The 16,650-nt window shown below is 39.8% G+C and overlaps 1 protein-coding gene across 3 annotated transcripts in view; it reads right to left on the bottom strand.

Moving 5' to 3' along the window:
- The window catches only part of WDR70 (WD repeat domain 70), a 271,958-nt gene that overhangs the window by 23,165 nt on the left and 232,143 nt on the right, over positions 1 to 16,650 (bottom strand). For all 3 annotated transcript variants that reach the window (XM_073343800.1, XM_073343799.1, XM_073343801.1), the window contains one exon: positions 805 to 905. In XM_073343800.1, the coding sequence (XP_073199901.1) occupies positions 805 to 905 (101 nt within the window). The remainder of the gene's footprint in view (positions 1 to 804; positions 906 to 16,650) is intronic.

Here is a 16,650-nt window from a genome sequence, read left to right as displayed (position 1 = left end):
GAAATTCAGCCTGAAATTTAGAATATAATACTCCTTTGGCTGCTAGAGAGAGAAGCAGCTGAGCGTGCAAACGAACAAATCTTTGTATGTAAAGGAGGGAGAAGATAATCAGAAAATCATTTGTGCTTGCTCCATCTGCCAGCAGGGATAAAGTGTGCTGGACTGGCAGAAAAACTATGAGATGAGGACGTTAAATTCCAAACAAGGCAGTGTCTTTAAATTCATCCTGCCACTCTCAGCTGCTAGCTTCCCTTTTTATTAATTGCTTCTGCCTTTCCATCCTTTAAGTATGCAGTCACTGGCCATGGGCAGCAAAGAAAGTGAAACAGATGGGAAATTCTCTCATTCCATTCCTCACCTCTTCTCAAATTTGGGTTTTCAACATAACTGCACAGATCACTGAAATTCAAACTAAGAGTTGGACTCCTAAACAAAATGCTACTTCAGAAAAACAAGCATGACTACATTAAACAGTCTTTTTACAAACATCACTTTAGCAGTCTTTGGGGACAGTGAGGGATATGCTAGTTGGGCATTCTTAATGCCATTTCCACATAGTACACTGATGGAACCGCATGGAAAGTATTCAAAACCTCAGATAAAGTTCCAAATTTTAATATCCAAGTATACAGCGGAATCAAAGGCTCAATGGAAAATGCACTGCTTCTGAAAAACATAAGCTACTATTTTTGATTCACTGCCTCACAAATGATCATAAACTAATTTCCTCACCTTTTAATACGGTCAGTCTAAGGTTGAGAAAAAAAACATGGTTTTAACGATAATAATGTAAATATTAAATACCTCTGGCTTTTGATTGGATCATAGTATACTTTAGCCAATCCATTTCCTGTACCAACCATGATCTGGTTTAGCTTGGGATGCCAAAGACAACGCACAACACTCTGAAATAAAATTACATATTGATATTGGATCAGTGTTTTTGTGTCTCAAACTGTTTAGCTCTTGAAATTAGATTTAGCATACAACTTTGTAAGGGTTTTTTAAAGTAATTAATGAAGCTCTTTTCCTCTGAGTCTTACTTCATATGGTCTTTCTTCCCTATAGAACTAAAACTTTCACACGCAATGCTGCTCTCTCACTCATTGACTCTGCTACAACTTAAAAACAGTTAGTCTTCATTCGGATTTCTCCTTTCCCCAGGATGTCCTAAAGAACTAATCCAATTTCAGTCTCTGCCTGTAGTCAATGCCTCAGCCTATACTCCTGGGATGATACCTCCGCCCCTCTTTTGATCAGTACACAAACTGATTTTAGACTGTCAAGGCCTTAGTACCTTTTTGTTTTACACACACAACATATTCATCCATATGACATATCACTAGATATGCTCCAGTTCTAACAGAAATTAATTCAGGGAAGTCCTGTGGCCTGTGTTATACAAGAGGTCAGACTAAATAATCACAACAGTTCCTTTTGGCTTTATAATCTATGAAACTATGAAAACTAGATTTCAGTTTGAATTACAAAACCAAAATGAAAAATCTCTTTGAATGGTCAAATATTGACTGAGGAAGTAAATAAAGCAAAGACACTATTTACCATGAGGAACAACAAATCTTAATGTTCACCTAAACAACAGACTCTATGTATTTAGATAATTGGAGAGTGCTTATTGTTTGAGAGGTAACTACCTTATAAAGCGATAAACTAACTTTAAGACTGAAGGTTATAGTGTTGACAGGACTTGTATTAACTATATTATAAATGTATCTAGAGCTAAAAGGATTCATGCTCATATTATTATTTCATTGAAATGTGCTCAATCATCTTTCATAACCTCCTTCCCAAGCCTACTGTTCCACCTTGCCCAAGAGAACCTTTCAACCTGGACTAATCATTTGTTTATTAAATTATATTTGATATTGAGATGGGGGAGTGAGAAAGAGTGCTTTTGCATAATACATCTTATACAAGCCACAAAACAGGTGTTCACTTTAGTCTGAACAAGAGAAGTATAATAATTTAAATTATAATAGGGAGTGTAAATGAAACATAATACTGTAACTTGGGAGACTGGAGACATTTCAGGAAGTTAGTATACTTACTTTGGTGACCTATAAGTGAATGGCTATATATCCCCCACTGCCAATTTTCAAGCCTTCCACCCACCCAATACCTCCCTACCTCAATCCCAGTTTTCCTTCCCATTCCTGGCATAGCCCCAATATAATTTTGTTTGGATGTTAAATATGAGCCACGTGCTAATATGCTAGTGGAATGCCTGATTCTGAAAAACCATAAATCTGTTAAGCCCTAATCAGTTGGACCTTCTTTTGGCTATAAGATAAATATAGGCTTTTCTCAATTACTTATTGAGAAACAGGTTTCACAGTACTGAGCCTCAATGAAGTGGCAGTTAATAGAGCCTCCTGAAATGTCCCTAATATAAATCTCATCCCACACATCACACAGACACAATAGTTTTAAAAAATGACACCTCTCCATGCTCTTACAGGTATGCAAGGTTAAATATACAACCATATTAAAGGTCAAAGCTCATTTTACATGTAGCAACTAGTAGGGATGTAAAGTTAAATTTCTTGACGTTCAGGAGCTCCATAATCCCTGTCACTTGCTATAACAAGTTACCAACGCAGTCAGTGTAGGCCTGTTAATAAACTGTTTATTTTTAAAAAACAATTCTTATTTGTTGCAATATCAGTTATTACTCAAATGCTACAGTAATTCTAAAACAAACACAGCTAATAGCAGAATTCAAGGTTAAAGGTAAGTGGCCTTTTCGTTTATTAATATTTACTGCATGTGTTTTGCCAGCCTTTAAAAACTTTGTAGTTAATGCAGTTCACCACTTTCTTCTGTCAAGTAAATGTATTATATAGCATGGTACTGGACACCAGCCAACAAAAACAAATCTTGAGACATTGTGGCTCATGCACTGATGGGAATTGCTACAATTCTAGCTTGTCAAACATGCACAGCTCACTTAAAAACACTGTGGCACGTGCTTCAGAGCAGGCAGAAGAAACTGCCATAAAACACAGCATTATAAATCTTCTGAAACAGTAAAATGTCTCCAAGCTCTGAACAGTCAAGTAACTTTACTATATCACTGGTGTATAAATCCTACTTTACAACACATGACAAAAAATACTCATGTCGATTTTTTGGATCATACACTACCCTGAAAGACTAAAATACTGAATCCTAGGGACTAAATCATTATAAGTCTCCATACAAGTAGTCCCACTGAAGTCAGTTATGCAAATTGGGGAGAGGGATAGCTCAGTGGTTTGAGCATTGACCTGCTAAAACCAGGGTTGTGAGTTCAATCCTTGAGGGGGCCATTTAGGGATCTGGGGCAAAAATTGGGGATTGGTCCTGCTTTGAGCAGGGGGTTGGACTAGATGACCTCCTGAGGTCCCTTCCAACCCTATGATACTATGAAATAAGGACAGTTCAGATGACAGAACATTGCAGGCTTGGGCACTAAATATGTGAAGATAGTAGAATAAAATCCTCACATTATAAAGAATTTAATTAGTAACCACTGCATATATCCTAAGACTCAGAGTTAACTTGCCTTTTACACTTAGAATATAATTTAGAATTTTAGTAGATAGGTGTTTAGTGAGCAACCTAAACTAAGAAGGGATTAAAGCACAGGCACTTTAGTCCTGAAACCAAGGGACCATGCTCCTGAAGTCACATGATGAAGTCAGAATCTCAGCTTTCATTTAAAAAAAAATCCCAATATCCTAATTTTCTAGCCCACATGCCTGCAAAGAAAAGATTGAAAATGCGAATCGAGCATGAGAATGTGAGCCTGAGACCGCAGACAGTCGGAAACAATAGCTCTGAAAGGTATGCACTTCCCTATGAATCTCAATGGTGTGATAACTCTACAACCCACTGTTCTTGGGAACTCTGCCAACTCCATCCCAAAAAGCATAGGCAGGGGGAGAGTACAGGAGGCCTGACCCATGCAGATACAACCCAGGCCCCGGGCCATTGCCCCAGCTTCTCTGGAAGAGAATGGGGGCCATGGCACAGGGGCAGAGCAAGGCTATAAGGAGCCTCTCATCATGGTGTGTGTAGGGCCCTGGTGTCCTTTAATCCAGCCCTGCTCTAAAGTCCATCTAATTTTAAAATCAATAATTTTTTTTTAAAAATCCTGTTTTATTTTAACATTTAGTATTTGCAATGGCATCACTACATGGCAGCTGGTGCTTAGTTTCAACTACACCCAAGAGACAGTTGAGTTCAGGCTGGAAGTCATAACCACATTAATTAGCAGCAAGTTACAATCTCTCACTGCACTTAGGTGATTTTATTTCTTAGCAGAGAAGTAAAACAGAAGGAGGTAATTAGATTGACAGTACTTTGTAAAAACAAGCACAAAGTCCTGGATTAACCACTAGTACGGGCTATATAGAGATTCAGATTAACAGTTTTCTAGATTCAAAGTGAAACTACGGGTACAAATACAGTAATTAACAACTGAGTACAAAAATTAGTTTACAGCCAGATTTAACTGACTGTTTCTTGCTATGTTTAAAACTGAATAACCTCAAAGCATCATGGATTCTGAAGTTTTACGAAGTCTCTTAAACCCATTTCTCAGCTCTTCAGTGTGAGAGTTGGTGATGTTTTCTTTAAAGTACTCCTCTTTCATAATACATAAAAAGAATTCCTATTGATGACAAACAATAATTCTGAAATATACAATGCTGCTTTGTGCAAAAGTTCTTTATATAAGAAAAGGATTCCTATAATAGCTCAATCTCTGATAAGTACATCTACAGGACATCACATGCTCAAGTACTGGATACAGGCCCAAGACCCTTTGCTAATTTTTAGCTACAACATTGAGTCAAAACTACATTTAAAGATCCTGAACGTATCCAAACCAAATCCTGAGTCTGATCATCCGCTTTCTGCAGAGGTGGGGGCGATGGGGTCTCAGCACCTTCTGCAGAAAGATGCATGGAGATCCGTGAATGAGGGAAGAAGGAAGACCTAGGGATTCACATCATCTCCCCAACTCCTATCCATTCAACAAACAAAAGTAGATCCAAAACTCAAGCAACCAGATTTACAGAAGATGATGGCGTGTGTGCACTACAGCTGAAAAAACTACCAACAAAGAACAATTAGTAAGACAGCTTTAGGCTACATTAATCAAGACTTGCTACTGAGAAACAAATGATTAATTATGGGGAAGTAGCCGTTTATTCAGTTAAGGCTATGATTTAATCATGGGTATTTTTAGTAAAAGTCATGGACAGGTCACGGGCAAGAAACAAAAAATCATGGCCCATGATCTGTCCATGACTTATACCATAAATACCCCTGATTGAATCTTGGGGGGGAGGGGGGGTGTACCTCTACCAGGTGAGGGGAGGGAATCCCGCAGCAACCAGCAGCTGAGGAGGGAGCCCCAAGGTAGCCCACGGCAGCAGCTGGGGGTGGTGGGGGAGGAGTCCTGGGGGGCCTGTGGCACCAGCTGCTGTGGGGAAGCCCCAGGTGGCTGGTGGCTGCTCCAGTCGCTGCCATGAGGGGAACCCCAGGGGTCCAGTGGCTGCTCTGGCCACCGCTGTGGAGGGAAGCCCCAGGGGGCCATCAGCTGCCATGAGGGAAGCCCTAGAGGAGCCATCAGCTGCTCTGGCCACTGCTGTGGAGGAGCCCATGTTAGATCATATTAAAGAAGTTCTGTATTAAAATCACAAATGAGTTTGATTCCCCATAGTTTAAATTCCAGAGTATTACTAATTAAGAGGGAGGTCTCTTGGTTTTTGGCTGCTAATTGTGTTAGTACATCCTAAGACAGAGTCTGTTCTCAAACAAATACTTTGTAACAACAGAAACAGCACACAGAGACTCCCTGCCTTTTGTTGTATTTATCTCGCTTTGTTAACAACTGTGATTAAAATAGAGATAGAGGATGTATGTGGATGGCTGCTTGGTGTGGATAATAAATGAATGATCAGAGAGGTGCCAGACTAAGAATCCAGTGTCCATCGGCCGAAGAAGGCGTCAAGTGGAAACAATCAGAGAACCCCCAGAGGGCAGACTGGAATCCACCCAAAAGCCTCAAGGATGCTAATTATAGACCTGTCTTTAATAAACTGTGATTGTAAAGTTTTGGCCAAGGTTCTGACGAAACAGCTGGAAAGCTTATTACCAAATAATATTCATGAGAGCCAGGTATGGAAGGAAAGGTTATTAGTAAATTACCTAAATAAAATTCTTCATCTATTCTAAGACTTTAAATGGTACAGAGACAGTTTAGACAGAACCAAATATTTGATAAGGCTCAAAAGGTGGCATCTGTATGACATGAAGCATGTAGCAAATGTTCTGATTTTAGTTTTATTGTTTTTCAGTACTTCAGTACACATGGAGCTAAGCATGAATATGCACAATAAATAAATCATCCGTCCCTAAAGCATTCCTACAGATTTAAAGCTATGATGCCGTTCATGTTATGTTATAAAAAGAAAAGGAGTACTTGTGGCACCTTAGAGACTAACCAATTTATTTGAGCATAAGCTTTCGTGAGCTACAGCTCACTTCATCGGATGCATACTGTGGAAACTGCAGAAGACATTATATACACAGAGACCATGAAACAATACCTCCTCCCATCCCACTCTCCTGCTGGTAATAGCTTATCTAAACTGATCACTCTCCTTACAATGTGTATGATAATCAAGGTGGGCCACTTCCAGCACAAATCCAGGTTTTCTCACCCCCCACCCCCCCTCCAAAAACCACACACACAAACTCACTCTCCTGCTGGTAATAGCTTATCCAAAGTGACCACTCTCCTTACAGTGTGTATGAAAATCAAGATGGGCCATTTCCAGCACAAATCCAGCAAGAGAGTGAGTTTGTGTGTGTATGGGGGTGGGGGGGTGAGAAAACCTGGATTTGTGATGGAAATGGCCCACCTTGATTATCATGCACATTGTAGGGAGAGTGGTCACTTTGGATGGGCTATTACCAGCAGGAGAGTGAGTTTGTGTGTGTGTGTGGGGGGGGGTGGTGGCGGAGGTGAGAAAACCTGGATTTGTGCTGGAAATGGCCCAACTTGATTATCATACACATTGTAAGGAGAGTGATCAGTTTAGATAAGCTATTACCAGCAGGAGAGTGGGATGGGAGGAGGTATTGTTTCATGGTCTCTGTGTATATAATGTCTTCTGCAGTTTCCACAGTATGCATCCGATGAAGTGAGCTGTAGCTCACGAAAGCTTATGCTCAAATAAATTGATTAGTCTCTAAGGTGCCACAAGTACTCCTTTTCTTTTTGCGAATACAGACTAACACGCTGTTACTCTGAAACATGTTATGTTTTTCAGAAACAAAAATATTAATTCATTGATCGATATTCACATTCTACAGTTCCCAATTATATTTAATGTGTACATTTTTGACTTGAGAGGCAAGGGAGAAGAAAAGCAGGAAAGGAAAATCTAGGGAAGCATACCAACAAAACACAACAAATATTTAGTAAATGTGCTCCTAATTTCTACGGTCTTATATGCAGAACTATTAATCAAACTGCAGTTTTTATGACTTCAAGCCTTTTGTTATCAGAAGAGTCCAATTCATTTTATTCAATCATTGAATTTCATTAACCAATTTTGAATCTTTAAGCTTTAATGTTTTATTTTTGAGACACTCTCTTCATCTTGACCTGCTCTCTTCCTTTGGACTGCTTGGCTAGGCTAACACCTGGAAAAATTAAAAATGTTCCCTTCAATTGTCATTTTCTTTATTTCTGGTTGCTGCTAAAATTCTGCCTGTGATCTGAAATTGTAGACATAATTGTATTTCCTATTTTGTTCATTCTAGTTGATATTCTGTCAGGAATTCAATGGCATTTAACTACATGCATATATCATCCTGATAACACAGAAATATTATTTAATCTAACATGAAGGTAATAATTTGTTCCAGGATAGCTGTGGGATCAAGTTTTTCACTACTTGCAGAAACTCCAGAGATTTAGATATTTTTGGCCCAGATTGGGCTCTCCACACATTTTTTTTTGTATAGGTACAGCCTTTAGCACAATGGGGCCACAATCCTGACTGGGACTTCTGGGTAGTACTGAAATATAAACAGTAAATAAATAAAATATTCCTGTCAGTAATAATAGTATACCATATTATACAAACAATATTTTAAATTATTTCCTCCCATTGAGAAGGTCAGAGTTATTTTCTCACATTGCTTTCCAGCCTAATCAGTCACTGCTTCCCCATCCTACATCCACCCAGAGAATTAAGTTTTGCATAGAATCATAGAATATCAGGGCTGGACGGGACCTCAGGAGGTCATCTAGTCCAACCCCCACTCAAAGCAGGACCAATCCCCAACTAAATCATCCCAGCCAGGACTTTGTCAAGCCTGACCTTAAAAACCTCTAAGGAAGGAGATTTCACCACCTCCCTAGGTAACCCATTCCAGTGCTTCATCACCCTCCTAGTGAAAAAGTTTTTCCTAATATGCAGCCTAAACTTCCCCCACTGCAACTTGAGACCATTACTCCTTGTTCTGTCATCTGGTACCACTGAGAACAGTCTAGATCCATCCTCTTTGGAACCCCCTTTCAGGTAGTTGAAAGCAGCTATCAAATCTCCCCCTCATTCTTCTCTTCTGCAGAGTAAATAATCCCAGTTCCCTCAGCCTCTCCTCATAACTCATGGGTTCCAGTCCCCTAATCATTTTTGTTGGCCTCCGCTGGACTCTTTCCAATTTTTCCACATCCTTCTTGTAGTGTGGGGCCCAAAACTGGACACAGTACTCCAGATGAGGCCTCACCAATGTCGAATAGAGGGGAATTATCATGTCCCTCGATCTGCTGGCAATGCTCCTACTTACTTATACAGGCCAAAATACTGTTAGCCTTCTTGGCAACAAGGGCAAACTGTTGACTCATATCCAGCTTCTCGTCCACCGTAACCCCTAGGTCCTTTTCTGCAGAACTTCTGCCTAGGTGCTCGGTCCCTAGTCTGTAGCGGTGCATGGGATTCTTCCGTCCTAACTGCAGGACTCTGCACTTGTCCTTGTTGAACCTCTTCAGATTTCTTTTGGACCAATCCTCTAATTTGTCTAGGTCCCTCTGTATCCTATCCCTACCCTCCAGCATATCTACCACTCCTCCCAGTTTAGTGTCATCTGCAAACTTGCTGAGGGTGCAATCCACGCCATCTTCCAGATCATTAATGAAGATATTGAACAGAACTGGCCCCAGGACTGACCTTTCTGGCACTCCACTTGATACCAGCTGCCAACTAGACATGGAGCCATTGATCACTACCCATTGAGCCCAATGATCTAGCCAGCTTTCTATCCACCTTACAGTCCATTCATCCAGCCCATACTTCTTTAACTTGCTGGCAAGAATACTGTGGGAGACAGTGTCAAAAACTTTGCTAAAGTCAAGGAATAACATATATACTGCCTTCCCCTCATCCACAGAGCCGGTTATCTCGTCATAGAAGGCAATTAGGTTAGTCAGGCATGACTTGCCCTTGGTGAATCCATGCTGACTGTTCCTGATCACTTTCCTCTCATCTAAGTGATTCAAAATTGATTCCTTGAGGACCTGCTCCATGATTTTTCCAGGGACTGAGGTGAGGCTGACTGGCCTGTAGTTCCCTGGATCCTTCTTCTTCCTTTTTTTAAAGATGGGCACTACATTAAGCCTTTTTCCAGTCATCCGGGACCTCCCCCGATCGCCATGAGTTGTAGATAAAGTCTCATATATTTGTCTTCCAAAGATGACATTTTGTATGAAGCCCATTTGTTTTCATATGTAGCACCCTCACAAGCTTTTGATAGCAGAAGGAAGGAAGGAAGGAAGGAAGGAAGTTGGCTACCACATTGAGGTATGCACTGGTGGAGCGAGTCTTCCAAAACTCCTTTTTCTTCTTCACCTTTGCCATGACCTCTTGTCTTTCAAGTATGGCTCATACAGTTGCTACAAACCTTCAAAATTTATTCTAATCAAGCTTATTGGATTTTTATGCTCAGGAGACTTTACCTTATTCCAACCTTATCAAGGAAGTAAGCAACATTTTATTATAAACCCTTTGAGAGAAAGTAAGGACAAAAAGAATCAGTTCACTTCTTACAGGGGAAACAGACTGGATTGTCATTACTCCTGAGGGAAGTCCGCACAAAAAATTAAAAATTCTGCACCAAAAAAACCCTAAAAATTTTGTGCACAATATTTTAAAATTCTGCATATTTTAGTTGTCAAAATAACACAATATAATCACCACCACTTTTAATTATTTGCTGACAAGTATTTTGAAATAAATTGTCAAAATAATTCAAAATGGTGTGATTATTTTGTTATTGTATTACTGTAATTTTGACAAATAAAATGTGCAGAATGTTGCAGAATTTTTAAAAATTTTAGGTGCAGAATTACCTCAAGAGTACCAGGGTTCTGTGTGTTTAAATCTAGGTGCAAGCAGCGTGTTGTGTGGATCTGGATGCACAGGAGCTCGTGGGGGGGTTCTGGGTGCACGGGGAATGGGACTCTGCAGGGGAATCCAGGTGAAGGTGATTAGGGCTCAGCAGGGGCATGGGAGGTCTGGGTGTGGAGAGCTCAAGCGAGTGGTCTGGGTGCTGAGGGAGTGGGGGGTCAGGATGCAGCTTGTTGGGCCTCAGTGGAGTGGGGGTCCAGGTGTGGGGAGCTCCCGATGCAGGAGTGAGGCTCAGGGTGGGGCTTTGGGTGTGGGGGACTCCCAATACAGAAGGGGCTCAGTGTGGGGTTCCGGGTGCAGAGGGGGAAGGCTTGGCAGGGGGATTTGGGTGCAAGGGGGCGTCCAGATGTACAGGGGTTGGGTGGACAGGGGGAGCAGTTCCCCATACAGTGACCCATCCCCCCATGGCTGAGGAGCAATAGGGCCAGGAAATGGGGGGAGGGATCATTGTACAGGGAGCTGCTCCCTCTGTCTGCCCAACCCCTGTGCATCTGGACGTCCCCTCGCACCCAAATCTCCCTGCCGAGCCTTCCCCACCCCACCGAGCCTCACCCCATGCACCCAGACACCCCTTCCAAGACCCACCACACCCACAGTGGAGAGCTTCCTGTAGCCAGGGGAGGTTTTGGGGGTTGATCTGACCTCTGCTCCATTTAGGGAAGGTGGAGGGGAAACTCCATCTCCGTCATCGTCCTCCTCCTCTTCCCTCCCACTGCCCAGCCCAGCTGGGAATAAGGTCCTTGGCGGCTGGGCATCCCTAGACCCTGCCCTTCCCCCCCTCGTGGTGACTTACCTCTCCCCCAGCTTCCTGAACAGATGCACCCATGCTGCCGGGGAAGGGTGAGTGAGCACTGGTGCAGCTTCTATGCTTCCCACATAAACCATTTTTTGGCGGGAAAGCAAAGAGCATCTGCGGCGGAACATGTTTCAGGAGTATGTAATGCATTTGAATGTACTATGGTAGCTTAAACCCTAACCACCTCTACCACCAAAACAAAAAAACGGAGTGCAAGGCTGTATTTATGAGTATAAGATGAGTCAATGTACCAATAAGATATAGTGAAATGGCTGACTACAGGAAGAACATAGCTCCATTAGATGTATCAGATTAAAAATGGCAGTCAGCATCCCACTATTAAGGTAAACTGGAATATGTAAGAGATGTTTCTTTTGCATTGTCATGTGTTCATAATGAATCACTGGAAAAAAATTGGTAATTGAGGGTTAATACTGGGAATTGACAAGGAATAGGCAAAACACTGGATTTTCACTCAGCTCTACTTATTACAGCAACAGTATATTTGAGTTGTTTCCCTTTGTTTAGGTTTCCTTATTATGATAAAACATGTTTATTAAAATTTAAATGAAGTATCTATGAAATGATTTGAAAGTTATTGATGAGGTAATGTGACAGCTACACTTGAAGTCAGATATGAGCCAGAGAGCTCATGTGTGGCTTCCTATCAGCTGCCACCATCCTAATTTTTTAGGGAACAGCCTTATTCCACTATATTCCTTTAAACTTGCCAATGGCCTTAAAATCTTAACTGAATGAAAAAGGGTGCAAAATCAGCCCACTCTCTCCCATTTTGCTTTCAGCTAGATGCAGAGCAAAACAGGTGAAATCTTCCAATGGTCCAGCAACCAGAGAAAGTCAACCCCACTGGAGGAGAGTGAGGACTTGTTGTCTACAATGGCAGAAATGTTAAAAGTAGTCTGTGAAAACAGCAAAAAGCTAGAGGAATAACAGTTATAAAACAAACTCTCAGCAGGACCCATTTGACAGTACAACATGATGTTCGTAATTCATAGATAAAGTCTCCAAGGCTGAGCACAGGATTAGTGATTTAGGAGATCAAATTAAACTATAATAGTATGCAACAACTACAGCAGATAAAAGTACCAACAACTTTAGAGTTTATTAAAGCTTCCTGCTAATCTTCATGGTCTCCATTTGAAAGGTCAAATATTCAGCTCAAGAGGTACTTGAAACTGACTGGGGATAAAAAAACACCATAATCCTGTTTCAGGTTCTGTTTTGATCCTATAAGATAAAACAGTGACAGCAGGAGTTGCTGATAAAAAATATTTTTCATTAAAAAAGCAAAACTTCTCTTTCAAAAGTGCCAACTGCTTTCTGCCTCAGTGGCCATGACGATATGTGCTGGGGTCTGTTTGAATTGTGTCATTTTGATTTGCTGTTCTTGGCCACCTGTACAGCGAGATAAGTGGCCTGTCAGCACAAGAGATACTGAAATGCATAAAAAGATATTTTGACAGTAGTAGTCAGGCTTCATAATTTCAGGCCACCATAACAGCAACCAAGTGGGCTCTCTTGACGGTATGTTTGTCTAAACTATAATTTTTATGTCAGCACTGCTGTTGGAACACCTGTCTGTCAACATCATGGTAAGTATCCAGGTAGCAAATGTATTTAACGCACCTATGTAGTCTAACATAAATCATATCTTTAAATTTTCAATAAACTGTAATTTCATGGTGAAGAACTGTTTATTTTTATTGACTTTAATGCAGTACCATCTATTGTCTTTAAAACATTTAAAATATAATTAAGTAATATTATTTAAGAAAGTCCCTCTTGCTGCTTATTTGCATAATTTTTTAAAGATACAATAAATTAATTAACATTAACTTTGTCTGACACAGAGGTTTAGTAGTTATATGGAGTTGCATTTACATTTAAGGGGTCCAGTCAGGAGTTACAAAACTAATAACATTTAAAAACATGCACCCTTACCTATGACCCTACAAATAGCTGAAGATAAAAAGTTAAGTTTTGAAAAAGTTTGGTTTTACAACATATAAATGTTGTGTCTATTGACCTAATAGTGACAATTTGTCATTACATATCTTATGATATTTTTTAATTAATAGCAGGGATGTTAATCTCAGTGTCCTGGACAAACTGTAGATTTGGAAAATACATTCTGCTCTCCTAATTTTCCCCTGAATTTAACGAGTAGAAACAATATTCATCACTTCTATCCCTGTCTTAAATTATTACATAGCATTGCTATGTTCTGTTAAACTGTTGACATGTTTCACCAATGGACATAAAAATAAAGAGAATGGTACAAATTTTCTACCTTCAGTTATGCCCTAACCGCTTCAGTGGGGTTGCACAGACTCAGTAGAGGGCAGAATAGAACCTGGTGTCCAAAAAAAATTCAATACAAAAATGCTGAAAAATATGAGTAAAATTTCAAAGCAACAGGTTTGGATTTAGCCACAAACATTCCAATAAAAAGAATGGGAGTCAAACCAATGAAAACTCTGAGAAACACTTTGAAGTCAGGAATTTGGGGTGAAATTTGAATGATCAAAATGTAGCAAGTTTAAAAAAAAACAACAACCTAATTCACACTTCTTGGCTTTTTAATTTTTCACAACACAATAAATTAAAGATAAGGATATCCATATTTAAATGAGGTTTGCTGGGATTTCATGGAAAATTTTCCTGAATGTAAAACCTGAAAGATAAACTGACAATTACCAGGAAATTAAAAGCGAAGCCCCATTCTTCAAGTTAAGTATATTCAAGAAAGGCCCAGTTCTGGAAAGATTTACATGTGTTTAGTTTTACATAGAGTTCAACCGACTTAGATGACAGGATTAAATCTTCCCAGGATCGGACCCTTAGCTTGTATTAATAAGAGTTCACTTTGAAAGTATGTTTTAGTGGAATCTCTCCTCTCACTTCCCCATCTCCAAAATATTACACTGTCTTAAAGACAATTTTATACCTTTAAATAATACATTTAAAACTTTGGAAATTAATGGCTAAGGCATTCGGTCAGTTCCTCGATGGCATAAAGTCATTCATCCCTGATTCTCCACCCACCTGATTTACATGGCATATATATACACATGTGCAAAAGTTAAAAAAAAAATTTTTAGGAGACTATAAAATCCCACTACATACCAATATATACCACAAGATTACTCATTACAAAACATGAGCAGGAGTGCACCAAACTGGATGCTCCGGGATGCTGCAATAGTTGGGACTGTTCTAACTTTTATAGAGGAGCAGAATGATTCCTGGCTACCTCTAGACTGAAAAGGTAATGTAAAGACATCTTAGCACCCCTTACCACCTGTACCGAACCAAGCTCAGAATTAGGGCTTATCACATTAAAAACTTTTTTCTGATTTTCCCAAACTTCCAAGTATCCTGGGATGAGATGTGGCTGTGAAATTTATTCTTTGGGAAGCTGACAGAAAGTGGACAGAAAGTCAAACTTCTTCAAACTTTAATTTTAACTTGTGGAATAACTACTGACACTATAAAATAAAGTGCAAGGTTATAAGTATTATTAGGGAGTAATAATTAAGGTCTGTATGCACAGAGGAGAGCAAAACTACAAAGAAATCATGGTGCAATTATGGGAGTAAGAGAAAAAGCAGATACAGGCAGTGAATGCCCTTTTCATCCCTCCGTTAGCCACTTTCCTCCCACTGCAAAAGATCTGCATGGCCCATTAGTTGCATTAATTGGTATGCTCCCCTACAAGAACAGCTGAAGATCTGTATTAAGTAATCATGGAAAATTAATGCTGCTTGTGACAATATTAATTCCAACTGCACACTTTGTAATCTCTCTTTATTGGTGTCTTGGAGCACAGTGGTGAGCCAGCAGCCAATGGTAGGTTTGCCATGCTACAATGGCTAGGAAGGGGTGGTCTGCCCACTAACTGCTTCCACAGACCAGAGGAGGGAGAGAATACAGACTACATGGCTCTTAGAGAACAGCTGTACTTTAATTAGCTTTCTTCCTTCCTTCATGACAGGGGCATATGGGCCTATGACAGTTACTATTCCAAATTATGTTGTATGCAAAACTGAAAAAGATCAAAAATTCATTTAAAACTGATCCATTTAAAAATATTTGCAGAACTGAAAAACAAATGCCATAAATTTATTTACACAATTCATCTTAATTGCCCTTTGAAGTGGAAAAAGACATCCTCATGTATTGATATTATGCTGAAGCTCTTCACTCCAGCCCGAAAGAGCCTGTTTACACAACAAAAACTATGTTAAAATTATACAAAGGGTCTGCCTTAAACCCAAAAAGCCAAAAAAATCAGAACTGAGGCTCCTCTGGATCTCATCCTAGAAAAGGAGCCAAGTGCAATAAATAAAGTGGGAGATTAAGTATCTAGAATGTAGTGTTCACACAATTATTAGAATTAGAATACTCAGGAGCATAAAGTAGTAAAGGAAGCAGCACTAATGTTTTTCCAAAAAGAAAAGGAGTACTTGTGGCACCTTAGAGACTAACCAATTTATTTGAGCATGAGCTTTCGTGAGCTACAACTCACTTCATCTCACGAAAGCTCATGCTCAAATAAATTTGTTAGTCTCTAAGGTGCCACAAGTACTCCTTTTCTTTTTGCGAATACAGACTAACACGGCTGTTACTCTGAAACTAATGTTTTTGACTTTGTGAAATGTGACTTTGAAAATGTACGGAAATGCTCAAAGGAATTTGGACTGGAAACGAGTAAGAGAAAATTACAATTCTCTATATACTAATGGGAAATAGGCTAAAGAACAGTTGCAGAGAGCAATAATTGAGGGCAGGATTCCAATTTTTAAGACACATGGGCGTGCACTCTATCTTGGAAATTGCAAATATTTTGATACATGCATGTAGCATATTGTCAGATTAGAACTGAGCCACAAGTTTAACTTTCATTGACTTCAATTAATGGCTTCCTTGCATTAGGACAGTAAGTACTTGACCTTAGTCAGAATCACATTGTATTTGACCAATAGGAAAAAACTTCTAATAATATTGGAGGAAAACTGCAAGACAGACCATTTTCAAACACCTATCTTGTTAGGTACTGAAGCTACCTTTTCAGCACAGCATATATGGAAATTAGGCACACAACCCCTTCTTTTTGTTGTTACAGTGATTGAAGATGCATAGTTAATTCTTCACATACTCCGAAATAACTACTGACAGCAGCACTTATTTTGTTTTTGGGAGAGAGAGTAGGAAGAGGAGGTCCATATTGCCTTAATTCTTGTGACATCACAGAATGAAAGGAGAAAAGTTACTTCATTATACAGGAAACTGCATTACTACAGCTCAAGTTTTTTGCATTCTAATCAGGACATACCCTAATTC

This window comes from Lepidochelys kempii, chromosome 5, assembly GCF_965140265.1.
Source record: "Lepidochelys kempii isolate rLepKem1 chromosome 5, rLepKem1.hap2, whole genome shotgun sequence".
NCBI classification, from domain to species: domain Eukaryota; kingdom Metazoa; phylum Chordata; order Testudines; family Cheloniidae; genus Lepidochelys; species Lepidochelys kempii.
The sequence above is the reverse complement of the archived record's forward strand: the minus strand, read 5'-3'. Positions and strand labels throughout refer to the sequence as shown.